Genomic DNA, 26,764 nt, shown 5'->3' with positions numbered 1-26,764 from the left:
AACTCCCACGAAGACTCCTCTTAAATCATTCTCTTACCCTAGACCTTCCATGGGCCGCTGCAGTATTGTCTTCTAAATGGCAACGGCTTCACAAATCCGGCTTCGTCCTCACTTGGGCGTCGCCCGCGTCACCGACATCAATCCGGACGGTTCGCTGGAGGCGGCGAATCGACTGCTCCAAAAGAACCACAATGAACATCACATTTTTTGGCGGAGTGTTGCCGGCCATAACCACGTCGCCCACTCGGTGCTGAACACTCTGGCCCTCGGTGGCGGGCCCAGAGATCTCCAGCGTGCATTCGACGATGGGGCCGAGATCCAGGTGCCTATTCCTCCACTGGATCGTGACGCAGTGGCCGGCATGAGCGCCCCGGATCAGTTTCGGGCGCGGATGGGCTCCTTAGAGCAGTATCCAAACTTCCTGGCCTTCTTCACCAAAGAGATAGAAACCAAGGGGTATCCGGCTGTCGTTATCGAGTACTGCTTTAGCGGTACATCCATCGCCGAGAGCATGTTCGCGAACCTGTTCGAAGGTCTATACCATCCGCTGATCCACCTGGCACTTGGGATCGAATTCGATCAGCCTAGTATCGTGGCAGAAGGCCTCGCTCAGGCTGCCTGCCATGATTCCATGAATATTGAACCATTCTTGTTTAGTACCGAAAAGAAGGCCAAGACCCAGCATGCCACAATCGACCCGAATACACAGTTGATAAGTCTGTTTCATGCTGTGAGAGACAACGAGGTCCTCCGGGCCGCAGCCCACGGGGACTACGGTGACGGTGTGGCCCGAGTGCGAGATGGCATCTTGGGCAGGGCCCGAGAGGAGATCAGCTTAATTGCAGCTAGATTTCGAGTCGACGTCGATCAATTGGATCGTCGAGCGGCCGAGATGATCAGCTGTGCGGCCTACCTAGCTGGGTCAGCGCAGCGGCCGGGCAAGGCTCGCAAGATTGACTTCTTCCACCTGCACGCGGTTACTGCCTCGCTGGGACTGATTGTGTTGCTCCAGCAGCCCTGGGTCACGCCAGAGCATAAAGCGCGTCTGATCGAGTGGAAGGCCCGCGTCGATCTAGTGTGGTATGCGGCCAGTGGTGCTGTCGAGCTTCGTATCGAGGATATCGTGGATTACAGGCCCCGTCATGGGTTGAACTGGGAAAGCCTTTACCAGGCAGTCCCGCGTGTGCATGACGATGGGCACTTGGCCAAGTTTATCCGAGCTTTGAAGGCCGGAGAGCAGATCTCAAGGCCGTTTGAGCAGGGGAAATGGGCCGAGGCATTCCCCATCAAGGGGTCTATGTGGCTCCGAATCGCACAGATGGCATATGATTCGAGTGCTGGTCGTCCAACCGAAGAAAAATGGATCTGGGGAGCGGGATTTGAGCAGAACTGGGCTGCAGTGCCAGCAGTGTAAAGACTGATTGACGACTGGCTTCGGGTAGGGTTCGTCAAGTACGGGTTTCCAATAAATTCAATCGTCCAGTACGATTGTAACTCTTTAATAAATAAGCATATTTTTTTTTTTCAAGCCATGAATGCAGCACGTTCAACCCCTATGACAAACAGAACCTAGCCTCACATTCATCATGCCAATACATTCCTACATACATTCCCAGCATAAATTGCTGTACCACATGGCTCCGCAATTCCTTCAACAGTATTCAAGGCTTACGACCGGTTGCAATGATCGCGACGCCTTTCATCGGAGCCAGCCCATCCTTGCCATATTCCCTTTCCAGATACCGCATCAAGTATTTTGGCACGTCGGCTTCATACCGGTCCCGCTGCTCCTGTGTCCAGAACTTGCTGAGGATGTAGGGCAGGAGAATCTTGCACGCCTCACCAAACTCTTGCACAGGGAGTAAACATTGTTTCTCCACGGTGGTGATGTTGACATCCTCGAACCCTGCCTGTTCAAACTCGGCACGTACGTCGGACTCGCGGTCCCAGCCTTTATTAAGCATCGTGTTGATTTCATCCATTGTGGGATATGGCAGATGTCCCGGCATAGTTGCAATGACAGGCTTCATGATAGTGCACCAGTTGGCTATGGAAGAATATTAGTATGTATGCCTGTACCTGCAAGAGGGAAAGTACCAGTCTTCCATGTTGAGGTCGCTAATGTCCCGCCTGGTTGAAGTATTCTGAAGCATTCTGTTGCAAATGGTCGTTAGAAGTACTCAACTTGATGTACATAGAAAGGGCAATTACCTTTCAATGCTGCTCTGTAGTCAGGGAACATATTGAAAGCTATTCAGGAAGCATTGGAGTCAGAATATTAAGTACTCGACTCTCCTTGCTTCTGTGCTCACCAAATGCTGTATACACATGAGTGTAGTGATCACTGGGTAGACCAGTATCCTGGGCATTCACAATCTTTGCTTCAGCATTGTTCCACCCTTCGGCCTGCATCCGCTGCTTGGTGTAGTCGACCATGCCCTCAGATAGATCACCACAGGTCAACTTCAAGCTCCTTTTATTTCTCTTGTCAAGAGTACGCTGAAGGGTACTCGAGATAGAACCCGTCCCACAGGCATTGTCCAAGATAATCAAGGGTCTCTGATGGGATTTGGCGATGCCAGATTCGGCCACCAGTGTCTCCGCATAGAGCTCACTGATCTTTGCGCCATAGGTGTACTGATCGGCGAAGCTCTTTTCGTGGAATACCTTCTCAAGCATGATTCTGGTGAGTCTGACTGCTTTTCTGGAGTTTACAGGACAGTTTGGAGGAGATCACCGAAATACGTGTAAGCTCGGCTCCAAGAGCAGGAGCAATTCTCCTTCATTCCTCTCCTAGGCTAGAAGGTTACCCCCGAACTGTGACCTGCGAAAGGACTAAGACCGACGAACCCAGATCGGGCTAATTGCTCGGGCGATATTCCTTGGACTGAATGCGGTACAGGCAGAGCCCCGAGACCGAGCCCCGACAGACCCGGCTGCTCCGGAGTTGGCAAGAGGGAGACTGGCCTCTCTTGAATTTCTAATGTCACTAGATCGCTTATAAGGACATATTACAGAGTTGTGTGGCATCAAGCTGGCGGGCGCATAGTCTTAGCTGGATGTGCAAGCTATTCATAACCCTAAGTCGTATCGATTGCTATGTAGCAAGTCTAACATAGTAGTCTTCAACCAGCGGATGGTTTTCCTAGAGGTGGTTGGCTTAAATTTACTAATTCGATAGCAACGCATATGAAAGAATACCGTCTCAGCTAGCTTATGGTCCGTCAACCTGTAACAGGGAGATATATTGAACCAAAGATACTGGTTCATACCATTCTCCATGTCATCAGACATGCCATATGCGGTTCTCGGTGCGACAGGAAACTGCGGCACTGCCTTGATCCAGAACCTCCTCAAGTCCAGCACCAGCAAGGTCCACGCGTACTGCCGTGACAAGCGCAAGCTGCTGTACCTGCTGCCTCATCTCGCAGACAACAAGCAAGTCGACATCTTTGAGGGCAGCATCCACGATCTGCCACTCATTACGGCGTGCGTCCGCAACTGCCATGCCGTCTTCCTGGTGATCTCGACCAACGACAACGTGCCCCAGTGTCGCATGGCCCTGGATACAGCCACTGCAGTCATCCAGGCCCTGCGCATCCTACAAGGCGAAGGGGCCTCCATGCCCAAACTGATCCTTCTCTCCTCGGCGACACTTGACGACCAGCTCTCCCAGAATACCGCTCCCTGGGTCAGATGGATCCTCCTCAAATCTGCTTCGCAAGTCTACCAGGATTTGAGCCTCGCCGAGGCGTTTCTGCGCAGGCAGCAAGACTGGGTCTCAACCATCTTTATCAAGCCCGGTGGGCTCTCGGTGGACGTGCAGCGGGGGCACAGGCTGAGTTTTACCGAAGAGAAGAGTCCGCTGTCCTATCTGGACCTGGCAGCAGCCATGATTGAAGCAGCGGATGACCCGGATGGACGATATGACATGCGAAACGTGGGTGTCGCATACGCAGATGGGCCAGCCAAGTTTCCCAGGGGAGCGCCGATGTGCATCTTCATGGGACTGGTGAGACACTTCTTGCCTTTTCTTCATCCCTACCTACCAGCCACGGGACCGAACCAGGCATTCTGTGCTGACCGTCGGACCGTCAGTTAGTCGAGAGAATCATTTGCCAGTATGACTAGAGTAGAGAAGCCCGATGTATTTCAGCATGTCAACACATCCAAGTCCCCGTAAACTACTTATGTATCGCTCTCAGCCGGTAAACTAGTTTGCCGCAGTGTACAATCGAGCGTGTCCCCCAACTGTAGAAACGCGCTGTGCAACCCTTGCTTACTCCCCCTTGCTTGGTCAGCTTCTTTGAATGCCGACGCCCGTAAGATGACATTATTAATGGTTGGTTAATCAGCAGGAGGGTTGCATCCGGACTGTTGAACTATATATACTGATGTCACCCCACCCCGTTGTTGGTATCCTGCCGTGCATGACACCTTTTCCATTTTTGTCCCTACAAGATCAAGACAGACATGACTGACATCAAACCCATCACAGTCTACGGCAAGGGCGGCCCCAATCCCCCGCGCGTAGCCATCATCCTCGCCGAACTGGATCTCCCGCATGAGATCATCACGGTGCCTCTATCCAAGGTCAAGGAACCCGATTATGTCGCCATCAATCCCAACGGGCGCATCCCCGCCATCTACGATCCCAACACCGACCTCACGCTGTGGGAATCCGGTGCGATCGTCGAGTATCTCGTGAGCCACTACGATCCCAACCACCGGATCAGCTTCCCTGCGTGCTCCAACCTCGCCGCCCTGGCGACGCAGTGGCTGTTCTTCCAGGCCAGCGGCCAGGGCCCGTACTACGGCCAGGCGTCCTGGTTCAAGAAGTTCCACCCGGAGAAGATCCCCAGCGCGATAGAGCGCTACGTCGAAGAAATCAATCGCGTGACAGGCGTGCTGGAAGGCCATCTGTCGCGCCAAAAGGTGGCATCAGACGGGGATGGTCCTTGGCTCGTCGGCGGCAAGTGCTCCTTTGCCGATCTGGCGTGGATTCCCTGGCAGGTCATTGTCACGGCGATTATTCAGCCGGACGATGGATACACTATAGAGGACTATCCGCATGTGAAGAACTGGTTGGATCGCATGATGGCACGGCCGGGAGTTAAGAAGGGCATGGCGGACATCTTCCCTTCTACCTGATATGTAATGTTATTGCCTGATTTTAGTAACTAGCTACGGAATCAAACGTGTCTACCTAAGAAAGAAAGTAATAGAGATGTTCTATTGGGCTTCACGTAAAAGACCGATAATCTCGGACGATAGTTTACTCAACCGCTTATGCAACTCCGGCTCCAACTGATCCCCCAAACCGACCGACAAGGGGGCGTCCGTTCCGTGAAAGATCTGCCCCAGAGAGGCACCCTGTGTTCCATACATTTTGAGTCTCGGTCCAAGCTGGTTCATCACCCGCTGGATACAGTGCAGCTCGCCAAGAACCCGCTGCCCCGGCATCGGGCTCGCGTCGAGCCTGCGATTGGGAGCACGGCCCTGCTCTTTTCCTGGTATCGCGGCAGCGGCGTACCGGTCCAAGATCTTGCAGACGATCAAGGCCAAGAGAACGAGGAGGTAGCCGTCCTTTTGCGAGCATGGACATTGTAAAATCTCGGTAATAGCATCCGTGGTCTGTTTGTTTAGTTCAACTACGGCGTCGATAGAGGGTAAAGAGGATTCGATATCCGCCTCCCTTCGAATGACCTCGAATTGCTTGAGTAGATCAAGGGCGCGGAGTAAGCACCGGCAGGATAAACGACGGAAATCTGCCTGTGATTCTCTACCCGAAGTGGGAGAGGCTCTCCTGGCGATTGTAGTTGTCGGAGGCAGTGATTGGTCTGAAGGGGAGGGATCCACAGGCTTGCCAAACAGATAGATCGTGTCGTCTGGAACAACGGGAGAGCTCTCGCTGCGGCGATAGAGATTCGACGGATGTCTACTCGTCCCGTCATAGACAGCACCACGGTCTCCAGGAAATGGGTCCTCGGTGGAGACCGGGAAGGAGAAAAAGTCGTCAAAGTCGGGGCACCAGGTGGTCAGTGCAGAGGATAAGCTCGAGTCAACCGTGGACAAGGGACCTGAATGCAGTTCGGGCGTGCTGTCGAACGGCTCCGGCAAGGCGAAGAGTGGATCGAAGGCGTCCGGATCCGGAAAATTGCCTTGAGAGATCGCGGTCGAGGACTCCGGCGAAGGTAAGGTGTGCGACAGGTGTACGGGCTTTGGCTCTCCCCCAGATCGACTGTCTGGTTTGCGGCCGGGACGTTTGGTCACAACATACTCACAGACAGTGCCCCGTCGGCGGCATCGGGAGCAGGTCGGTTTCTCCTTGGAGCATCTGACCTTGGACAGTCCACAGGCATGACAACTGTCACACAGTTTGTGGAGAGCACTTGCCCGACGGGAAGACGCTGGGGACCGCATCCAATTCGGTTCGAGAGAAGCTGGCTGGCCGCATCAGAGAGGATCTACAAGATAGAGTAGTTGATCATTGCAAGCAAGTTCATATGGTGGGGTGCCATGTCTGACCGTGATCCCTGCGATTGTGTCTCGGATATACTCCCGGGGACTGACGATTGGAGAGCTGAGGCTGACGCAATCTATCGCGTCTAGCACGATGTCACATAGGCTGAGGCCAGATTGACGCCAGTCGTTGATAGAAAGAATTGCTTCATTCATGTACGAGTCATGCAAACTCAATAATCTAGTGGTGACTCACCACAATTGCTCCATCTCTATGACCTACGGGAATCACATCTATCATACAGGACGGGCCGGGCCTAACGCGTCTAGAATGTCAGCTTCAGTGCTTAACATATTCCAAACCAAGGGCATTGACGGGACTCGGCGGATATCTGAGAGTGCTTCCTGCAAGGGATGACAAATATCAAGGGGCTGGCTACCCATTCTCAGGATTCCTAATGGCTGTCGAGGGTATCCCTTGGAGCGCACACATTCTTCTCGTCCAGCAAAGCATTTCTGAACCGTGGCACCACTTCTTGACCCAAAGCATAATTACCCTGACCAATCGCCATGAACCACACCTGTTTGTCATGATAACGGGAAAACCCCTATAGGCTCTCCACCAACTGTCGATTGCGGGATCATCTTCCGATTGGACTTTATTGGTCATATGTACAGTCCAGTCCCGGCTGAATGCAGAGATAACGTTGCATCCGAGTACAAAGACATAAAGATAACTCTGAGCTTATCACTCGAGCTGCATTAGGGGAGGATAGGGTGGATCTAACCAGACACCACAGCTTCGCCTAATTAGGAAGGAGTCTCGTAGACGTCAACCACCGAGACTAAGTGGACTTACACCAATTCAGCTTATTCGGACTGGAGTTCACTATCTTAGGTTTGAGAGACTGGTGGTGAGCGTATGCCGAAGCTTGGTTGGTTATAAAGTTAGCCATACTTCTTCCATATTAGGGCAATGTTAACAACTCAGCTAGCATGTGATAAAAGTAGTCAAAGATAGTTCTCATGCAAGGGACTCACAATGGGTCTATGAGCCTGATACCCATCAGACAGAAACTGGCGTGCCCCTCATTGCGAGCCCTAGACAGCTCCATAACTTGAGCGATTACATTTACCTCAGATAATGTAAGCAAGACATTAAGGCAATCAGCCAATCCCGTGGGCGACGGACTTGGGAAGGCTCACACTGTTCCCGGCCAACGAAGCCTCACACATGTCTACAGGATTCTTCGGGTAGGTATGTCTGTGAAATATCAGTAATGGACACTGACGGCTACAAGGGGGATCCTCGACAGGGAGCGTAGTGACAAGTTTCCATAATCAAATCGAGATCTTCGTATAGGGTTATACATTCTTCCACTGGATACTACGGATTCTCAGTCGGCTGGTCCAAAAGAGAAATATCACCGTGACCGAAAGCTTGATACTTTACCCCCAAAGCCACGGTGGTTGTATGAGGCAGGTGGAGTCGATTCACCACAACCAGTCGCCCTACACTGTCTTTAACACCGTGGACCAGCTCGACCAGCTCATCCTCCTCCATTAATCGGTCATTGGCCAATTGCAGCAGCGAGAGATCGTGCAGACGCACGCTGGCCTCCACCGTGGCATCTACAGCTCCCGGTTTGGGGAGCAGGAGCCCCCCAGTAAGGATCAGCGTCGCACGACTGTTGGCGGCTAGAACACTAAAGTGCGCTCGCACCTCCGCCAGGACGGACGTGGAGAGGACAGCATGCGGTAGAGGGCCCAAGTTCAGGATGTAAATGGCCGCGTCGCGGACGCGCTGTGGGCCGCCCAGCTCACGTACTTGCACGCTGCGGACATCCTGTTGCGGCGCAGCATTGGTACTCCAGTTCGGGATTCTTACTTCCTGGACGATAAAGTGAAGCATCGGGTGAAGCTGCGCGAGTATCATGGTGACACTCTGGGATTGCGGTCCAATTACCTAGGATTCGGTCAGTTTATACCCACTGCGACCATATCCCGGCTACATTTACCTCCACAACGCAAACATTGTCCAAATTAAACCAGTCCACTCGGGCGAGCACCTGCCGGGTGAGGTCGCTGGCATCGCCCCCCGTATGTTGCAGGTACGCCGACCAGCGCCGTTGCAACTTCGGCCGCTGCTCACATGCAAAGAAAAAGGGGTCTCGATGATCGAAGGCGATATTGTACGCGGTGCCAGTTTCGCTGGCCACCGTATCGCCGAATCGACCGGTCGCTGAGGCCATCTGCAGCGCCGTGGGGGCGGCCGAATCCGCCAGAAACATCATCGCGTCTCGCAGGGATGGTCGGCTGACGAACAGGCTTGACAGCGGGCTGTGCGCAACGTGCCCTAGCTGGGGCTCCTGAAGGAATCCTACCGTGACTGTGAAGCGTATAATCCGGGCTAGCTGCGTCTCGGGAACGCCAGAAAGGCGTGCGAGGTCTGGGATGCTGACGCTACCGGTGAGAGGCAGACATGCCAGCACCTGAAACTCCCCTAGCCATTGGAGACACGCGAGAAGTTGAGACTGCACCGCTAGTCGCTGCACCAGGTCTGCCGGCTCTGCAAGAAGTGTCTGCAACTGATCGACATTGCTCAGCAGCAACCGTCGGATCTCGCGGATGGCCCGAGGCGCCTCTGACGGGACGACGACTTGTGGACACGCCCCATCCACTCTGGCATTGCGGCAGTAGTCGGCTAGCCTTTTGGCGGCAGCGGCGACCTCGTTGGCCCGGGCTTCCAGCTGGGTGATACTATCCATCTGGATGTCCAGACATGGCTCTTCGCAGATGCTCAGTGTATTTCGTACGATGGACCTTTCTTATAACGTCCACCAAATCGGCGCACGCAGAGTTTGACCTTGCCAATCATATTTACTCCTTATGTGTCTAATTTCACACGCTGGGAATACAACAATACAACCATGGATCGCCCTCCCCGTAACCGCTGGCATCGAAGCTATATCCGGCAGATGCTAGTGGATACTCATACCTTATCGTTCGTGAATGAGCGCTATCTATGGATAAAAATATGAATTAAAATAAAAGTAAAAGAAATGGACAAGATTGAAGACAGCAGCCGGGCTGCAATCAGCTGTAATACTCCAGTAGCCAGCTCTTCAAATCCCCTACAGTCGGATACTCCAAGAACAGGCTGCCCGTCACTGTCACCCCCAGCGCCTCCCGGAACTTTTCGGAAATCACCAGGCTCATCAGACTGTCGATCCCTAGACTAGAGAAACTGGCACTATCCTTGAGGTCACTCAGCCCGAGTCCGGCCTCCGTAGCCACCAGAGCAATCGCTTTGGCGGCGGTACTGTTGGCGTCGGGCTCAGCGGCTGCCTCGACTCCGTTAGTGGTCGGCGCATCGGCTGGTGCTGGAGCAGCCGGAGTGCTGGCCGGTGCCGCTTTGGGCTGCACGGCCTCCAATCTAGCAGGAGGAACAGGAGGAGCAGGAGCCGGCGCAGATGTAGCAGGCGTAGACTTTCGGGCATCCGCATCCGGAGCTGAGAAAAATCGATTGAGTAGGATACGAGGGTACCTCCGGAACTTGATTCCCCCGACCATGCCGACGATAGTCTCGTCCCGGAGCATGTAGACGTCACCCAGATAGATATTGTTGTCTTCGACCGTCGGGATCATCTTGACATAAGAGCGGTATTTGTCCCCCGGAAGGAGGGGCACCGCAAACCGCATCGAGCTCCATCCGGGAGTGACGCAGAAATTGGCATCCGTATCGTTCGCATCGGAGACATTCATTATGAAGCCGGCCAGATGGGCCACACTGTCAATGAAGTACGGGGGAACGGTCCAGGTGCCGCCTTTCTCTATGGTGAGGACGACATCTGCAAATGCCTCGAGCTCGTGCAGCACCACTGACTGCATGCCGCGGTACTTGTCGGCATAGTCGACCAGGCTGCCGGCGAACAGTCCGTAGGCCATGCGCCGGGTGAAGCGGTTAGCCACGCCGTCTTCGGCGAGCCGCTCAAGCGCATGGATCCGGCCCTGCACGAGATGTGTCGCAGGACGCCAGGATGCCAGCCACTCGCTTGCTTCCTCGTAGTAGATAGTCGCACTGGCAAAGGGCTCCTCAATGGATCCGTTGACCACGTTGTGCCATTTCAGATGTGCCTGTCCGGACCGGATATTCTCGGTGCTCGCAGACACTTGGATGAGCTGTGGTGTCTTGGTGTTCTCCTGCGCCACAAGAGCCTTGAGGACTTCCAGGTTGGCTATATTCATGTGTGGTTCCTGATTGGGATATAGCTTTTTATAGAGATATTCACCCAGCGTGAACGCGATATCGGCGTGGATCGACTACTGATGTTAGTCATGCAGGGCAAAAAGGGAGACAGACCTTACCGAGGTAACAACTCCCCGTCCATTCATTTTGTGGCCATACGCTGCCGCTAGGAAATCCGGCTGCATGAGATCTGACTGCATGACGACCGACCCAGCTGTACCGTCGAACTGCTCGTGGATGATCTGCTGGACGGTGGATGTCCTCAGCTCCGATGCCAGCCCCGCAAGTGCATTGCTCTGTGCGGCCTCGTCATCGTAGAACGTGTTTCCCTTGGTGAGGGCCCAATTCCCATTGTATTGGATCCAGTATGTCTTTTCATTCCAGCTATAGGTCGGGAGATCTAATAGCCGTAGGGCACGTTCGAACGGCTGGTGGAACTCATTCCAGTCCACAGGCACTCCAGCGCAGTGGAGAACCCCTAAACTGTTTGTGAGCGTTACCCAGTTATCCTCCCCGCGGCGGAACGACGGCACTGTCACGCTGGTCGTGGGGAGGGAGGATCTGACGAAGTTTACACAGACAGGGTGTGGACCGATCTCAACGCACACGGTAGCGTCGTCAATGGTGGAAATCTTGTGCGCCATCTCCATTGCAGAGAGGAAGTTGACGGTCTCGCGCGTCGCCCGCCGCATGTACACCGAATCTATCGTATGCTCATCAAAGACCACCTTACTCAGCAACGGCGAGATCACCGGCAAGTTAGGTGCCTGGAAGACCACGCCCGATGCCGCCAGCGCCTCAAATTCGTCGAGGATGGGATCCATCTGCGCCGAGTGAAAGGCAAAGGCTACCTCCAGAACAACGCATTTGAATCCCTCAGCTTGCAGGGGCTTCGCCACCGCCGCCATCTCCTCGCGGGTGCCGCTGAGGACCATTTCCCTGGGTCCGTTGACACAGGCAACCTCATATGGCAGGCTCCCCGCGAACTGCTCAATCTGCGCGAGGGACGCCCGAACCGCCATCATCTGATGGCTACTGGGCTGGCACCTATCCTTCAGCAGGGACGCACGCTGTCCGACAAGAAAGATGGCATCGCTGGCAGACAGAACTCCGGCGATGTGCAAGGCCGCATACTCACCCAGACTATGGCCCACCACCACATCCGGCTTCACCCCTAGCGAGGCCCAGTACTTTGCTAGAGCAATCTCGGTGCAGACCAGTGCTAGCTGTGTGATGATGGGGGAATGGGCATGGTCCTGGGGATAGGAGCCGTCAAGGGCAGGGACAAAAGAAGGGAACCCTTGCCCCTGCGCCAGCGTGTCTAAATTGAGGATCTGCGCGCGAAAGTACGGCGAGTCGTGGAAAAGCTGGAGGTCCCATGATTTGTATGAGGATCCCTGGCCGGTAAAGGCAAAGGCAATAGGGGGCGGGCCCGTAGCAGAAATCGGTTGAAGGGTGTTGACAGAGTCGGATTCGAGGCTTGCCCGCAGCTGAGCCTTCAGATGCACGACATCCGAAGTGGCCACGGCGACTCGATGATTATGGTGATGGCGCCGTGCCGTGGTCGTGTACGCCAGGTCAGACAAGACCACGTCCGGATGTGCGTCCAAAAAGCCCAGAAGCCGTTCGAGGTTCCCTTTGAGGGAGACCTTGCTCTTTGCCGAGACGGCGACTAGGTGACAAGGACGGGGGTCGATCTCGCCAGCCGGCTTTGGTCGAAGGGGCCCTTCTTCCACAGCCAAGGTCGAATTGCCCCCGGCGGCACTGAAATTGTTGACCATCGCGATGCGCTTCCTGCCGGGACCGCGGGGCCAGGGCTGCTTTTCATAGGGAATATGCAAATTTCGCTGATCCAGGTCTTTCGGGAATCCAGGATTGATGCTATTCTTGATGCCGACGTGCGGGGGGATGGTCTCTTTCTGGAACATGAGAAGTACCTTCACCAGCGCGGTGACACCTGCTACAGCTTCCCCGTGGCCGACGTTCGCCTTGACTGCACCAATGAACACTGGCTGCTTGGAACTGCGCCGCTTAACAGCCGGGGCAAAAACATCACTGACTGACTTCATTTCTTCCGCGTCCCCGGCCTGGGTCCCAGTTCCGTGCATCTCAACGTAGCTGACGTCCATTGGATCGATGCCAGCGCTGCGGAGGACCTGTCGGCTTAGAAAGGACTGGGCACCGGCATGTGGATGGGTGATGGAGATGGCTTCAGCAGAGTGGTTTGTCGCAGCCCCAAGAATAACTCCCAAGATGTTGTCATTGTCTGCTTCCGCGTCTTCCAGACGCTTCATTACGATAGAGGCCACTCCATCCGCACGGCAATAGCCATCCGCCTCACAGTCCCACGTTTTGCATGCATTGGGAGTCTTGGTCAGGAAATGCCCGTGGCTGAGGCCGGCGAAGGCATCCGAATTTGTCAGAACATTCATTCCTCCGGCAACCACTGTGTCGGTGTCGCCGTTCCAGAGAGCGGTACAGGCTGCCTAGGAGAGGTTAGTCAGAGGACGATGATCAAGACGTCCGACATACCTGGATGGTGGCCAAGCTGGAGGAGCAGGCCGTATCGATACTAAAGCTCGGCCCCCAGAGTTTGAAAAAGTAATTGATCCGTCCCGGTCCAAATGCACGACAGCCGCCGGGGATGAAGTAGGTGCTAATCTCCTGTGCCGAGTTGACTTCGCGGTAATCGTCACTGGCTTGGCCGTAGAACGTGCCAATGCGGTGTTTGTTGGACGATGGGGTGCGGTTCGCCACGTATCCTGCCCGCTCCAGGGCTTCGTAGGCCGTCACAATGGCGAGACGCTGCATTGGATCGGTCTGTTGAGCTTCTCGGGGGGACATGTTGAAGAAGGGGGCATCGAACAGGCCTGGTTCGTCAATGAAGCAGCCATACGGTGTGTGGCTAGCATTGACGCGTTTCCCCGCGGGGTCAAAATGGCTATCCACGTCGAATCGGTCCGGAGGGATCTTGCGATGGACATCCAGCCCCTGTTCCAGAATGTCCCAGAACTTCTCCGTATCGGTCGCTCCGCTGGGCATGCGACAGGACATGCCGACGATGGCAATCTTGGATTGCGCCGTACCGCGCGGGGTGGGTCGCTCATCGTCTCTCGTCTTTGTGATCCATGGATCGAGGTCCTTGATGGTCACCTCAACTCCTTCCCTTAGGGAGGTCTGCAAGGCTGACAGGAGGTCATGAACAGGAAGTGAGATGCGGAAGACCTGGACCTGGACCTCAGACACGGAGAGCAGCTTGGCCCGTTCTACTACTCCTTGAACGACATTTTCCCACTCAATAGCTTGGGTGAGGATTTCGGTAATAACATGTTCGAACAGCTCCGTCGCCGTCGTGGCTGTAGGGAAGGGCTCGCCGCTGCCAGTCGAGAGGATCGGGTATCTGGCGATAAAGCGCGTGTCCAAGGCCGCTATTGACGGGCCCTGAACCACTGACCGGGCATGCTGCGAACTGTAGATGTGTTTTGCGTGACACAGCCCTCCGTACACGGGAAGCGCAACGAAGGTGCGGTCACGGAAGAAATCAGACATTCGAAAGAGGCGCCTAAGTCGAGCCGGTGGCCCACTGATGGTCACTGACGTCCGACTGATTGCGCTGATAAAGATCCGGCTAGCTTCGGGAGTATTCTACCGCTATTAGCTGGTAAATATGGTAATACTCTGGTAGAACTCACTTCTCGCGTGTGGATAGCAGTAAGCTCCTCTTCTGCTTCACTAGGTGTGACATTGGGAATCACGTAGGCCCATGAGCCACGATCGCCTGTCGCATCAGCGGGTTGAAGATTCTGAGAGACATCGGCAACCAGCACTCCAAGACGGAAAGCCACTCGGACGACCTCTGCCCCGGCCAAGGGAAGGTCCGCCAGCGTCGGGGAGAGAGAGACAGCCGTCGACGCCAACAGGCCAAGCCCAAGGCCTGTGAGATAGGTGTGTGCAGAGTCAAAGGCGTATTCATCCGGTGACGTTTCGTAGTACCTGATGTCGTTAGTATTGGCTGCTGTTATGATCTTGTCGCACTTACCCGATAAACGTTCCCAACTGAATAACAGAAAGAAGAACGCCCTCGATCGACCCGCAGAGAGGTCCTCTGCACAGCTCAGGCTGCTCGGCAAGATGTAGAACGCTCTCAAACGGGGTTACCAAGGCTTTTTGCGCGGCATGTAGTTGTCGAACTTCATCGTGGACTGCCCAGGTGCTCTCCTCGATGAATCGGGCAAGGAGCGGGTAACGCCGGTCTTTGGTGTAGGCGTGTAGTCGTCGACAGATGCCTTGAAGGCCATCTTGAGGAAGCTCGTTACCAAAGTAGACGAGCTTCATTCCTTTCTCTGCTGTGGGAGACTCGGACGAGGGGGTAAAGTCTACTGGCCTCATCGTCGCTGCTATAGACCTCACAGTCTCACAGCAGATACGGGAAATCGGAGAGGTATCTTTGCTAACCCTAGATACTATTTCCGTAGAGCAAGGAGGCTATCGTGTAGTCAATGCAGGTTTTTGCGTACAGACATGTCTATATGCTGGCCATGCGTCAAGCCCAACAGGACATGCCGTGTTCGGAAGTCCGTCTTGCTCTCGGGCTACAGAGAGCTCGGTCGATATACTTTGGACGTCCGACTGGTCGGTCAATTCTCTCAGGTCCAATTAGGCCGAGGCCGATGACCACTGTGACAGTAATCATTGACTCCGTACATTTCGCTTTCCTGTTTGATTTTCCCGCTGTACTTCTTTGCACATACTTCCCCCTTGTACATAGGAACAGTAATCATGGCCAATGCGAAACGAGGAGGATATCGACAAATCAACCAAGCACTGAACATATGTGCCTGGGAGGGTTATTTGGATGAGCAGCACGCACGGCTGCCCACTCTTGAGGATGTCGAACAAATCAGCCCCCGCGTGCTGCGTATTCTAGGCCAGAATGAAGGCAAGGTACGCAGAGCCGCACGGCTTCAACACCTGTAGTTCCAGGCTGATCGAATGACTTCAGTTCACGCTCCAAGGGACAAACACCTATATCGTGGGCACCGGCCGCCAACGTCTGCTCATCGACACGGGACAGGGGATCCCCGAATGGGCCACCCTGATCTCGTCTACATTGGCAGACTCCTCGATCGAGCTGTCCCATGTTCTGCTCACCCACTGGCATGGTGACCACACCGGGGGCGTTCCGGATCTTCTCCAATTATACCCTTACCTGTCTGGTTCTATCTACAAGCATACCCCTGGCAAAGCCCAGCAGCCGATTTCAGACGGGCAGGTTTTCCGTGTGGAAGGGGCTACTGTCCGTGCTGTACACTCCCCAGGCCACTCGCATGACCATATGTGTTTCATCCTCGAGGAGGAAAATGCCATGTTCACCGGGGACAACGTCCTGGGCCATGGAAGCAGCGCGGTCGAGGTGCTTAGTACCTGGATGTCTTCATTACGGATAATGCAATCGCTTCGCTGTGCGGTGGGCTATCCGGCTCACGGCGCAGTGATACGCGACCTGCCAGGCAAGCTGGACCTGGAGCTAACGCAGAAGGCCCGTCGGGAGGACAGGGTCGTAGAGACGTTGAAGCAGATGAAAACAGAGGACCAACGTAACGGAGCACGGGGAAAGGGCAGCGTCACCGTCCAGCAGCTGGTGACGGCCATGCATGGAAATGACCTGGATGAGCAGGTGCGAGCAATGGCCTTGGAACCGTTTGTCGACGAGGTTCTGCGGAAGCTGGCACAGGATGACCGGGTGGCTTTTGAGGTTAGAGGAGGCCAGAAAAAGTGGTTTGCAATCGAATACACATGAGTACAGATATCTGTGGTACTGCATTATCTCCGCATTTATGGGGCTCTTTAATCCCAGCTAAAGACATCGAGGAGAGCATTCCACTACGTAACCATTCCTTCTCCTTGTAGACACGGGGCTTCAATTGCAATGAACAGCAGCGTATTTACAACTCCGGCCTCCGGCTAATGCCCAGCCCCAGTTTAACTAGACTTTAGGTGCTTTACGCTCGGTGGTTTTCCTCGGGTCGTTTTGTCGGGCGTGCTCCATATCTACCAGATGTCACCCCGAGTGCGGCGTAAGAGGAATGCTTGTGTTACAATGCCTGCGCTACCATCTGGATAAGTACCTCGACACTGCTGTATTGGAACAAAAGTGTCCCTTGATCAACCCGCGTAAACGAATAAAAGACAACAAGATGGAACGGCAACCAAAGTCTCTCTGCGACGCGGCGCAACTTCTTCAGACTGCCGACATTATCTCTAACACCGTCCAGACCATTATCGCGGAATGGTCGGCGGAGGTGAAGGCATCAAAAGGCTCTCGCAAGCAGAATGCTCCAATGCTTCCTAGTCGGGAACTGTTTGATGCTCAGCGGATCATCCTAGCCGCTGTTGGCAAGCTGACCGAGTTGGTGTCAGATCCGAGCGCAAGGATCCTGGAAGTAGCAACGCAGTTTCAGGAATCTCGATCGTTGTACATCGCTGCTGAGCGGCGCATTCCTGATCTCCTTGCAGCCGGTGATGAGGGCGGCGTGCACGTCGACCGGATCAGCCAAAAGGCCAGAATCGAACCCCGAAAGCTGGGTGAGTCTGCTCTGGGATGAGGGTTACGAACAAATCCTCTCTTCCTTGTGATAACAGGCGACTGACGCGATCTGCAGCTCGCATTTTGAGATACCTGTGTTCGATTGGTATTTTCAAGCAAACCGGGCCGAATACCTTCGCAAACAATGGCATTTCTGCGGCACTAGTGTCGAATGAGCCCTTGCGCGCCTACGTTCAGCTGGTGAATAGTGAGGGCTTCACGGCCTCCGATCGTCTGCCACACACCCTCCTGCAGCCAGACACCGGGCCCTCTTACGACGTTGCAAAGACAGCTTGGCAAAATGCCGTCTGCACCAAAAAGACCCGATGGGAGTGGATCGAGGAACGCGTGGCTCCAGAGAAGTTGCTGGAGTCTGGCGGCCATTATCCGGGGATTCCGAGTCTGGTTATGGGGCTCCCGCCAAGGGAAGATGATGGACTCGTCGCGAGACCGGAGCTGGAGATCATGGGTCTGTCCATGGTTGGCGGCGGGCGAGTATTCGGGACTGCCCATGTTTACGGTAGCTCTCACCTTGACATCGTCGGATCGGCTTTCTCGCTAACGTCACGCAGATTTCCCATGGGCCTCCTTGGGGGATGCCTTAGTTGTTGATGTCGGGGGAGGCGTCGGCGGATTTCCCCTGCAACTGAGCAAGGTCTACCCAAAGCTGCGGTTCATTGTGCAAGACCGTGGTCCGGTCGTCAAGCAGGGGCTGGAGAAGGTCTGGCCCCGGGAGAACCTTGAGGCATTGCATCAGGGACGAGTGCAGTTTGTCGAGCATAGCTTCTTCGATACAAACCCCACTGAGGGTGCCGACATTTACTTTTTGCGATATGTTCTGTAAGGCTGTCCTTTCCCATGCTCGACGGTTTCTAACATTGGCACACTACAAAGTCATGACTGGTCCGACGACTATTGCGTACGCATTCTGGCCGCCATTCGCTCGAGTATGGCGGCACACTCTCGCTTGTTGATCTGTGATCAGGTCATGAATACGACCATCGGCGACCCCGACTTGGACTCGGCCCCGAGCCCGTTGCCGGCCAACTACGGCTACCACACGCGGTTCAGCCATAGCCGAGATATCACCATGATGTCGTGTATTAACGGGATTGAACGGACGCCAGCGGAGTTTAAGAGTCTTCTCCAGGCCGCAGGGTTGAAGCTGAAGAAGATTTGGGACTGCAGGAGCCAGGTGTCGTTGATTGAAGCAGTCTTACCCGAGGTAAATGGCTTCAGATAGTATATCCTTCTATCGTTCTGGAGAATTTGCGGAACAGAAAATAGCCCATTTTAATCGAGGAAAAGCACATTAACCCTGATGAGATGAGGGAGGTAGACGCGTAGCCATCTTTGTGAACCAGCCGCCTTTTGGGATTGGTCTGCAAGAATGAATAAAATCTTTGCATCTTTGATTGCGATCAAATCGGCCGTTTGTGAACAGAGCAATTCAGGAAAAGGTACGCATCCTTGCAAAGAGAGCATCACTTAATGAACGGCATTGGAAACACTCCCTCGGGCGGACTTGTATCGAATGACCACGGCCAGTCATCCAGTAATTCTGGCGGCAGCTGGAACTGAGTGAGCGGGTCCTCAAACCCGGTTAGAGGTGCATGTATGGACGCCATGCTGTCTTGATGATCTTCCGACGGCATATGGTCGGGGTTAAAGGATGACCTTCGGGTAGACATAGTCGACGATGCTTGCATGCGCATGTACTCGTCTATGCGACCTACCTGCGCTTTGAGTCGTTCACTGGCACCAGTGGACCGTCGCAGGCCTGACTCCAACCGATGCAAAAGCTGGGCCATTTCCAATCTATCACAGTGAGTCTCGGTTTGTCTGTGGGAAGTTGCAGGGGATGACCTACAGGAGCGTACGGACTCGTCTATAAGATCTCTCAGAGAGACTTCCTTCCATGGCCGATCCAAGGATATAGCCAATTCCGCCCAGATGATGCAGCTTCGAGAATCAGTACAGACCGTCGATTCAATGTTGGCGGGAATAGCATACCAAAGGAGAACTGATAGCTTTCAGATATTCGACAGGCACTTTGGAAAAGACGCTCAGGACTTGCCCTGCGACGTCACATTTGCCATCCGCCCCTGGGTCTTCGTTTGCGAATAGGACCATGCGCAGCAGTTGCAGAGTTGCTTGAATGTTAGCGGACTGGAAGCCTACGATATCCTGAGCGGGGTCACCAGTGACTGGCGGAGTCTCGCGAAACTGCGCCGGCAGAGAAGAGTACATGGAAAGAACGTGGTCCATGACAGAGGCTGCGGCCATTGGGGCTGGACGGAATAATGACCAGATTCCGGTCTTCCCATCAGTGTTTGAAGGCGACCGCCACCGTTGGCAATCGACGGCATGCTCCAGTATTCGATAAAGGTCGGTGGTGAAGTTCCAGCCACGCATCCACTGACTCGGCTGTCCTTTTCCGCCGTAAGCATCGTTAAGATCCCTCTGAAGGGACGACATGTTGGGGATGAAATCGTCATCCTCCTCACTCGGATACTGTACATTAGACTGCGCTTCTCGGTAGCGGATGACTCCGCCCCATACAATGGAGGAATAGACATCTAAGGTATATATGGACCAGAACTAGCACGGCCGTTAGACATTGAGCAGGGTTGTGCAAATGATGAGACGGGGAAGCGCCTGCGTACCATCCTTCTCCGGACCTCAACCTCAACGGGACTCAGGTCTTTGGGCCATAGCTTCTCGTCATGCAGCCCTTCCATTGCACTCAGTGTATGGTAGATCCCCGCATATTGTTGCATGTCCTGGATTTGTCCATTCTGGATGCCGGCAATGCTAAGAATGGCACATGTCCTCAGGTATTCCGTACCCTTTGCTGCGGCCAGGTCTCGCGGGATGGATTCCTTTGCCGCAGCGCAAAAGACCTCGGAGGGAGGATTTGCTAGTTGCGAGGGACACCAGCGCTTTGAATACAGGGCTCCGTCACGAGCCCGCGCAGAGGCCAAGGCACACATGGCCATTGTCGACGCGAATAATCCGCGATGCTTCAAGTACTCTCTCTTTTCCAGCTGCATCAGGAATGAGGACCGGTGAAACAAGGGAAATCTATCAAAATCAGGCATTAGCCAGATGTCCCGGCGTTCTTGGACAAGGAGATAAGCACATGGGATATACAATCTCGAAATAGACGTGAGCGAGATCGTGGATAGTGCTCTGGCAGCCAATCGCAAATGCCTTCCACGAGTTCACCAGCGCCCCATCATTGGAAGTTGGCGCAGTCGTCCAGGTGCCATTCAGAATGTCCCACGGGGAATCAGCAGCGCCAGGCTGTCTGATAGGATCTAGACGAGCTGAATGCGACGAGGATGATCCTGCAGCATCCAAGCTGAGTGGCCGAGCAGACTTGCTCTCTGCTAAACTGGCATTTCTCGGAACTCCTCGCCTCCTGGCCGGGCGATCATATGTACATTGAATATCAAAGTCAGCGCAGTTCTGGCAGGGCGCCAGAGGGCCGTTGATCTTATTGCATTTTATGCTACGTCTGTGGCAGAAGTCACCTATGGGTTGTTAGGGAAAAACCACGAGTTGTTGATAGGAGCACGAACAGGCCTTAGAAGCACGTTGAAATTTCCTCGGACGTTGCGACATTCCCACGATGGTCTGGCACTAGAGAGTACGCTAGGTAGAGCATGGATGAAGCTGTTCAACTGTTAACTGTTAAACGCGTCGACCCGATGATCCGTGGCGTCCCTTGCAGTGGCGGCTGCTGACCAATTACGTACAAGTTAGTTAACTAAGTTACCGAGGTACTCCTTATCAAGTGGTACAGTCGCTAGGGATACATGGCTCGGCATGACTCGGTCAAAACTCGGATACTGAGGCAAATGCATCATGGAAGGACATGCTAGGCTGTAAGCCCTAACTATAAGCATAAAAGAGGCACTGATCGTGTAATAATCCATATTAAATTATAACCTGGATGGTATGGTTTCTTTTCTTACTTGAAAATAATAGAAAGCTACCTTGTGCGTGATCAACTTGTGTAGGTGTATCTTTATATATATCCATGGTCTCTCCGTCCCCAATATACTGTGTTTATATACAGTGGTTGGAACCGAGTCAAAAGTCATAGAAGACCTCAAATTCTCTTCTCATCTTGCTCTATCACAGCTACGGAGAGTATAATAGGTTTTGATCTTATCTTCCTACGGTTATATCCGAATCACTTCCCAAGTCAAGCCGAATTCATCATTTGCTAACCCTCAATAACGTTTCATAAATCATTGTGACTTCTATAATACATCTATATTCATATCCGTAACACAGTATCACCATTTATTATCAAACACTTCCCCTTTGACATAATTTACCATCTCACTCACGGGCGAGAGGTGGTCCCGCCCTTCGCCAAACAGCATACCCTGTCGCATCACCTTGCGATAGTTCTTGCCTGGCGATACCTTGCCCAGAACATATTCCTGACGGGTCTCGACACGAGTAGGCACGGGGATCGAACGACCTACAATCGCCTCCATGCCCTGCCAGGCGAAGGTGATGGCCTCCTTGGCGCCGCCGGGGATACCGGCCGCGTCCAGCATCATGATGCGTGTATTCGGGTAGTGTTTCTGGATATACTTGACGATGTTGGGGTTGTGGGCTCCGCCGCCGCACATGAAGATCTCCTCGATCTGGAGGTCTTTGGGCGCATAGCGACGGTAGTGGTCCACGATGGCCTGGGCTGTGATGCGGGTGACGGTGGCGACCACGTCGTCTGGGCTGAGTCCCTTGCTTTCCGCCTTGCGGATGAGCTCGAAGGCAATAGTATCCCGGAAGACTTCGCGGCCGGTGGTCTTGGGCGGATCGAGGCGGAAGTAGGGATGGTTCTGGAGGAATTCGTCAACGAGTTCCTGGTCGACGGTGCCGCGGGCGCCCATCTCGCCGTCCTTGTCATACTCCTGCTCGCCGTTGGTGTAGTGGCGGACCACGGCATCGATGAACACGTTGCCCGGGCCGGTATCGAAATCGTAGCAGGCATCGATTCCTCCGTGCGAGTCAGGGGGGATGAAACATACGTTGGCAATTCCGCCAATGTTCTGACAGGCGCGCAGCTTGGTGGGGTGGTGTAGCAGCAGGGCATCGAAGAAGGCGATCAGCGGCGCGCCCTGGCGACCGGCAGCCTGGTCGCTGACTCGGAAGTCGGTGACGGTGGTGATTCCGGTGCGAGAAGCCAAGAAAGTGCCCTCGGCCATGGTTAGCGCGCTGCGCACTTCGCCTGGCTCTGGCATGGAGAGGAGCCAGATGGTCTGCCCATGAGATCCGATCACATCGATGGTCTCAATGTCGACTTTGTGCTCCTGGCAAAACTCCTTGACGGCAGCCGCAAATGTCTCTCCCAGAATGACATTTACTTCCGATAGCTCCGAGGGCGAGGTCTTATTGTGAAGGATCATGTTCATGACCCGCTTCTTGATGGTCTGCTCGAGAGGAATTTCGCCATACTACAAGCCATGATCTGTCAGTGTCTTCGTCGCACCGACTGTCATAGCCCCGAATATTGCCCGACATACCTTGAGAAGCTCGAAATGCATGGGAGACTCGGGAGTCTCCTGGCGGAAGTGGCACAGAGCGCAGTCAATTCCATCCTACAAGTTTGTGAGCCCCCTGTTTCTGGCGATAACTCCATCCGAACTCACCATTGATGTGCCGCTGTTCAAGCCCAGGACGGTCAGGTCCAGGGCCGGGCGGCTGGAAGTACCGTTGGAAGCGCCGTTGACAGTCATCGTTCGTACCTTCGTTGCTGGAGAATATGCACCGATAACGATTCAACCCTGCGTTTCTTTGGCAGTGGACGGACGAGGGATTAAATAGATTAGGCAGGTCGGCTTGTGACTACATGTCAGCTCGCCCTTGTGATCTGGGCCAGCGTCCGTCTTATTTGCCTTCATGTTAGTTACTACCAGCCCTGAAAGGCAAGCCACGGACATCATTGGTCTGGATTTCAAGTGGCCCTGGGTTGCCATTGGCTGGACGCGTAAATTGGTAAACGGAAGAGCTGTTAAATGCTTGAAGGGTAAACGGCTAAACGCTTAAACGGCCAAAAATCTCTGGGGATGCTCTCCGCATTGTGGCTTCTCCCCGAGTTTTCGCCATTGCGCGGACAGACGGAGTACGTTTTGACACGATGTCGCCCGAAACTGCTCCAAAACGCCCAATCTTGTTTTATGGATCGGTTTGGGATGGAGTGCAGGATTAGGGCTGAGACTATTATTTAAATCGATCTCTTCCCCCCGGATTTTCCTCCGCATTAGTCTCGTGTCTACTGCAAGCTCCAACGGCCTGTGAATGGACTCGGGGGTTTGAATCTTTCAACGGTTTGATATCTTGTGCACAGGTCCATACATCATGGGGTATACCACTTTTTGGAAGCGGCTTTCGTCGTCGCAGCTCAATGTGGCAATTCAAGTTTTCTCCCTTGTTTGCATCTTCTTCGAGGGCTATGATCAAGGGGTCATGGGAGGCGTCAACAGCGCGCCTACTTATGTTACCGAGGTCGGCATTGGTGAGCCAAATGGCAAAGTGACTGATACTACCCATCAAGGAGGTATTGTCAGTATCTACTACCTTGGATGTATCTTTGGCTGCTTTGCCGGGGGCTGGCTGGCTGATCGTATTGGCCGTATCAACGGTCTGCTGATCGGCTCTATATTTGCATTGGTTGGAGGTGCTCTCCAAGCTGCAATCCAGAGTTCTGATTTTATGTTGGTTGCCAGAGTCATCACAGGTGTCGGTACTGGAGGTATGTCCTAGTGCATCCGAAGGCTAGATTTTGCAACTTGCTAACTTCATCTCTACTAGCTCTGACCGGTATCACGCCCGTTCTGGTGGCCGAGACTTCTGCAGCAGAGCACCGTGGAGGCTTCTTGGGCTATGTCTTCATTGCAAACTGTAAGTCCCATCCGCGGGATGCCTTTTCGTAGGAATATTGGCTGACGTCTTCTAGACTTGGGAATTTCCGTCGCATACTGGCTGTCTTTTGGGCTCGCCTTTATCAATAACGGTTACTCTGATGTCCGCTGGCGGTTCCTGCTCGCCTTCCAATGTGTCCCAGCCCTGATACTGGTCTTGTTCATCAAAATGCTACCGGATAGCCCCCGTTATCTCGCATCAGTCGGTCGTAACGAGGAAGCTCGCGACCTACTGACCAGGATCCGCGCCCATAAAGCCACCCCCGCGGACATTGACCACGAATACATGGAGATTGTTGCATCCTCTCAGGACAGCAAGCCCAGTTCTCCTATTGAGTTTGTCAAGATCCTGATCGGCAAGGGTGGCAGACCCGGCTCGAATCTGGGTCGACGGGCCTGGCTTTGTGTGTGGCTTCAGATCATGGCTTCGTGGACGGGTATTACAGTAAGTCTATACGTTCCGCAAAAGTCTTAGGGTAAAAGCTTACAATGATCAAAGGCTGTTACAGCGTATTCTCCCGTTCTTCTCAGCCAAGCCGGGTACAGTGAGGTTACTCAAAACGGTCTCGCAGGGGGACTGAACACGATCGGTATTGTCGGTACGGTCATCAGTGCGCAAATTGTGGATCGACTCGGCCGGAGAAAGTGTCTGATGCTAGGGTCCCTGGTCCTGTTTGCTGTCGAGCTTGTGGTAAGTCTCAGCCATTGCCCTTTAACATTTGAGAGCAGAATTAATCAATTATTGTTGCAGGCCGGTGGCGTGTATGAAGGCTCGCTTCAGAACCCGAGCAAAGCTTCACAGTATGCACCAGCCGCAGTGGCAATGCTCTTCCTCTTTAACCTGGGGTATGCTGCAACCTGGGGAACGGTGGCCTTCCTTGTGCCCACAGAAATTTTCCCATCGGATCTGAGAGCACAAGGCAACGGGTTCGGTATCACGGGCTGGGCTATCGGAGTCGGCATGACTACCTTAGTCAATCCCATCATGTTTGGCAGCTTGAAGAGCCGCAGTTACTTCCTCCTCGCCGGGCTAAACCTTCTCTGGATCCCCATTGTCTACCTGCTATACCCGGAAACGTGCAATCGGTCCCTGGAATCGATCGACGCCTTGTTCTCCACACCCAGCCCGTTCTACTGGGACATGGAGCGAGCATACAAGCTTCATAGTGATGTGCTCGCGGAGAGAGCAGCGCGGAAGCTCGCTGACGAGGATGCTACAAAAGCCGAAGGTCAAGAATCAGCTCATGAGGAATTCCACGGTACGACCACCGTTGGTGTATGATGTACGAGTTATATAGTCGCAATTACAGGGCTGTCTGTATTCTATCTATTATCAAGTCGATGTCATATGTTCTGATCCTTTGAATAGAGGAATGGACCGGCAGCTACTGGTCAACCCCCAATCTGTATTAGGGAGTGCTCTGATCTTATCTACATTAAGATGGCTTATTAGCCAACATTAGTTAGCAATCCTAGGCTACCGGGATGTTAATTGCCGAAGCACTGGGCTCGCGTGTAGTTCGTGGTCAAGAAGATATGGGCAACTACAAGTGTTAGAGCGGAAACCTACACCCCTGCTGGCATTGTTGGTAGGCATTATACGCACATCAACGAGCTATTATGAATCTTGTATCTCCACATCTTAGTACTTCGTTTCCCGTTTCCGCCATGCTTTAGTCTCCATATGGAAAGGTCGACGGACTGACCAGTCTTAGTATTGGAGCCCTATTATCATTAGCTTTAATGTAAAGGGCCTCTTTTTCCATCGTCAGTAAATTAGTACATGCACTAGGGTGGTGCCTTATGTATAGGTTGTGCAGCCACCTAGCTTACTACTCCTAGCATTACTCATGGCACGAAACCATCACTTCATGTATCTACGCAATGCACAGCGGCGGTGGCTATTATGGCTGTGCTGACTTGCCATAAAGACAGGTGACTCACAGAGCTCAGGAGTATGCGAATGCCATTCCTATGGTCTTTGTTAACAGACTTCCCTGTGTCTGAAGCCGACTAAGTATATCATTGGTAACTACTGGAAACACAAAGGAGGAATAGGCTCGCACTGCAGAGAAATGTCCTGGCTACTTTGACCCGAGAATATCATACAGATGCTGCTGCCGCGCTCGCACATTGGAAGCTGATTCGGGTTTATCCTCCCAATCCTGCTTACCGAAGCAAAGTCTGACGATGTCGCTGTTTACCTGGTTGCTTTAATCTCTTCTATTTATCGTCTCTCATATAGGCCATCTTGACTCACAAGACTCACCTCACATTTTTGTATTACTTTAGATAAGTCTGCTGCAAATGAATGCTCTGAATCAACTATATTAGATTATTTAGATCCCTTTCCCTTTAAACTATGATTGTGAAGAACATCTAAAACTTCATCAGAATGAAGCATATCAAGAACTCTATTCTAACCTGACGGATATAATGTATACAGGTACAGAATCATAATGGTTGCGCCACGTCTTGTCAATTACAGCATGACTAGATTATCTGCAGACAGATCTGCCATGA

The 26,764-nt window shown here is 53.4% G+C and overlaps 12 protein-coding genes across 12 annotated transcripts; 6 read left to right on the top strand and 6 right to left on the bottom strand.

Annotated features, from left to right (window-relative positions):
* Positions 1-76: 76 nt before the first annotated feature.
* Positions 77-1,414, top strand: tpcI (questin oxygenase tpcI; the record flags this gene model as incomplete). The annotated part of the gene is made up of 1 exon (XM_001266599.1): positions 77-1,414. One exon carries the CDS (start codon positions 77-79, stop codon positions 1,412-1,414), a length of 1,338 nt encoding a protein of 445 aa, XP_001266600.1.
* Positions 1,415-1,661: 247 nt separating this feature from the next.
* On the bottom strand, positions 1,662-2,679 carry tpcH (methyltransferase tpcH; the record flags this gene model as incomplete). The annotated part of the gene is made up of 2 exons (XM_001266598.1): positions 1,662-2,047; positions 2,313-2,679. 2 exons carry the CDS (start codon positions 2,677-2,679, stop codon positions 1,662-1,664), a joined length of 753 nt encoding a protein of 250 aa, XP_001266599.1.
* Positions 2,680-3,292: 613 nt separating this feature from the next.
* Positions 3,293-4,102, top strand: tpcG (oxidoreductase tpcG; the record flags this gene model as incomplete). The annotated part of the gene is made up of 1 exon (XM_001266597.1): positions 3,293-4,102. One exon carries the CDS (start codon positions 3,293-3,295, stop codon positions 4,100-4,102), a length of 810 nt encoding a protein of 269 aa, XP_001266598.1.
* Positions 4,103-4,473: 371 nt separating this feature from the next.
* tpcF (glutathione S-transferase tpcF) lies at positions 4,474-5,151 on the top strand (the record flags this gene model as incomplete). The annotated part of the gene is made up of 1 exon (XM_001266596.1): positions 4,474-5,151. One exon carries the CDS (start codon positions 4,474-4,476, stop codon positions 5,149-5,151), a length of 678 nt encoding a protein of 225 aa, XP_001266597.1.
* An 81-nt stretch (positions 5,152-5,232) lies between these two features.
* On the bottom strand, positions 5,233-6,423 carry tpcE (Zn(II)2Cys6 domain-containing transcription factor tpcE; the record flags this gene model as incomplete). The annotated part of the gene is made up of 1 exon (XM_001266595.1): positions 5,233-6,423. The coding sequence occupies one exon, from the start codon at positions 6,421-6,423 to the stop codon at positions 5,233-5,235; it is 1,191 nt and encodes a 396-aa protein (XP_001266596.1).
* A 1,426-nt stretch (positions 6,424-7,849) lies between these two features.
* Positions 7,850-9,230, bottom strand: tpcD (trypacidin cluster transcriptional coactivator tpcD; the record flags this gene model as incomplete). The annotated part of the gene is made up of 2 exons (XM_001266594.1): positions 7,850-8,428; positions 8,481-9,230. The coding sequence occupies 2 exons, from the start codon at positions 9,228-9,230 to the stop codon at positions 7,850-7,852; spliced, it is 1,329 nt and encodes a 442-aa protein (XP_001266595.1).
* Positions 9,231-9,558: 328 nt separating this feature from the next.
* Positions 9,559-15,100, bottom strand: tpcC (non-reducing polyketide synthase tpcC; the record flags this gene model as incomplete). Its single annotated transcript, XM_001266593.1, has 5 exons — positions 9,559-10,785; positions 10,831-13,197; positions 13,244-14,356; positions 14,404-14,704; positions 14,751-15,100. The coding sequence occupies 5 exons, from the start codon at positions 15,098-15,100 to the stop codon at positions 9,559-9,561; spliced, it is 5,358 nt and encodes a 1,785-aa protein (XP_001266594.1).
* Positions 15,101-15,490: 390 nt separating this feature from the next.
* On the top strand, positions 15,491-16,511 carry tpcB (metallo-beta-lactamase type thioesterase tpcB; the record flags this gene model as incomplete). The annotated part of the gene is made up of 2 exons (XM_001266592.1): positions 15,491-15,655; positions 15,714-16,511. 2 exons carry the CDS (start codon positions 15,491-15,493, stop codon positions 16,509-16,511), a joined length of 963 nt encoding a protein of 320 aa, XP_001266593.1.
* A 397-nt stretch (positions 16,512-16,908) lies between these two features.
* tpcA (O-methyltransferase tpcA) lies at positions 16,909-18,540 on the top strand (the record flags this gene model as incomplete). The annotated part of the gene is made up of 4 exons (XM_001266591.1): positions 16,909-17,296; positions 17,374-17,817; positions 17,870-18,137; positions 18,192-18,540. 4 exons carry the CDS (start codon positions 16,909-16,911, stop codon positions 18,538-18,540), a joined length of 1,449 nt encoding a protein of 482 aa, XP_001266592.1.
* Positions 18,541-18,781: 241 nt separating this feature from the next.
* NFIA_101780 (putative C6 transcription factor) lies at positions 18,782-20,296 on the bottom strand (the record flags this gene model as incomplete). Its single annotated transcript, XM_001266590.1, has 4 exons — positions 18,782-19,115; positions 19,168-19,259; positions 19,311-19,898; positions 19,964-20,296. 4 exons carry the CDS (start codon positions 20,294-20,296, stop codon positions 18,782-18,784), a joined length of 1,347 nt encoding a protein of 448 aa, XP_001266591.1.
* A 1,308-nt stretch (positions 20,297-21,604) lies between these two features.
* Positions 21,605-23,056, bottom strand: NFIA_101770 (UPF0075 domain protein; the record flags this gene model as incomplete). Its single annotated transcript, XM_001266589.1, has 3 exons — positions 21,605-22,774; positions 22,844-22,918; positions 22,970-23,056. 3 exons carry the CDS (start codon positions 23,054-23,056, stop codon positions 21,605-21,607), a joined length of 1,332 nt encoding a protein of 443 aa, XP_001266590.1.
* A 622-nt stretch (positions 23,057-23,678) lies between these two features.
* On the top strand, positions 23,679-25,523 carry NFIA_101760 (putative MFS sugar transporter; the record flags this gene model as incomplete). The annotated part of the gene is made up of 5 exons (XM_001266588.1): positions 23,679-24,072; positions 24,132-24,221; positions 24,277-24,686; positions 24,741-24,932; positions 24,993-25,523. 5 exons carry the CDS (start codon positions 23,679-23,681, stop codon positions 25,521-25,523), a joined length of 1,617 nt encoding a protein of 538 aa, XP_001266589.1.
* Between the last annotated feature and the right edge of the window lie 1,241 nt (positions 25,524-26,764).

Source organism: Aspergillus fischeri, genomic scaffold (genome assembly GCF_000149645.3).
Source record: "Aspergillus fischeri NRRL 181 1099437636245 genomic scaffold, whole genome shotgun sequence".
Taxonomy (NCBI): domain Eukaryota; kingdom Fungi; phylum Ascomycota; class Eurotiomycetes; order Eurotiales; family Aspergillaceae; genus Aspergillus; species Aspergillus fischeri.
The sequence above is the reverse complement of the archived record's forward strand: the minus strand, read 5'-3'. Positions and strand labels throughout refer to the sequence as shown.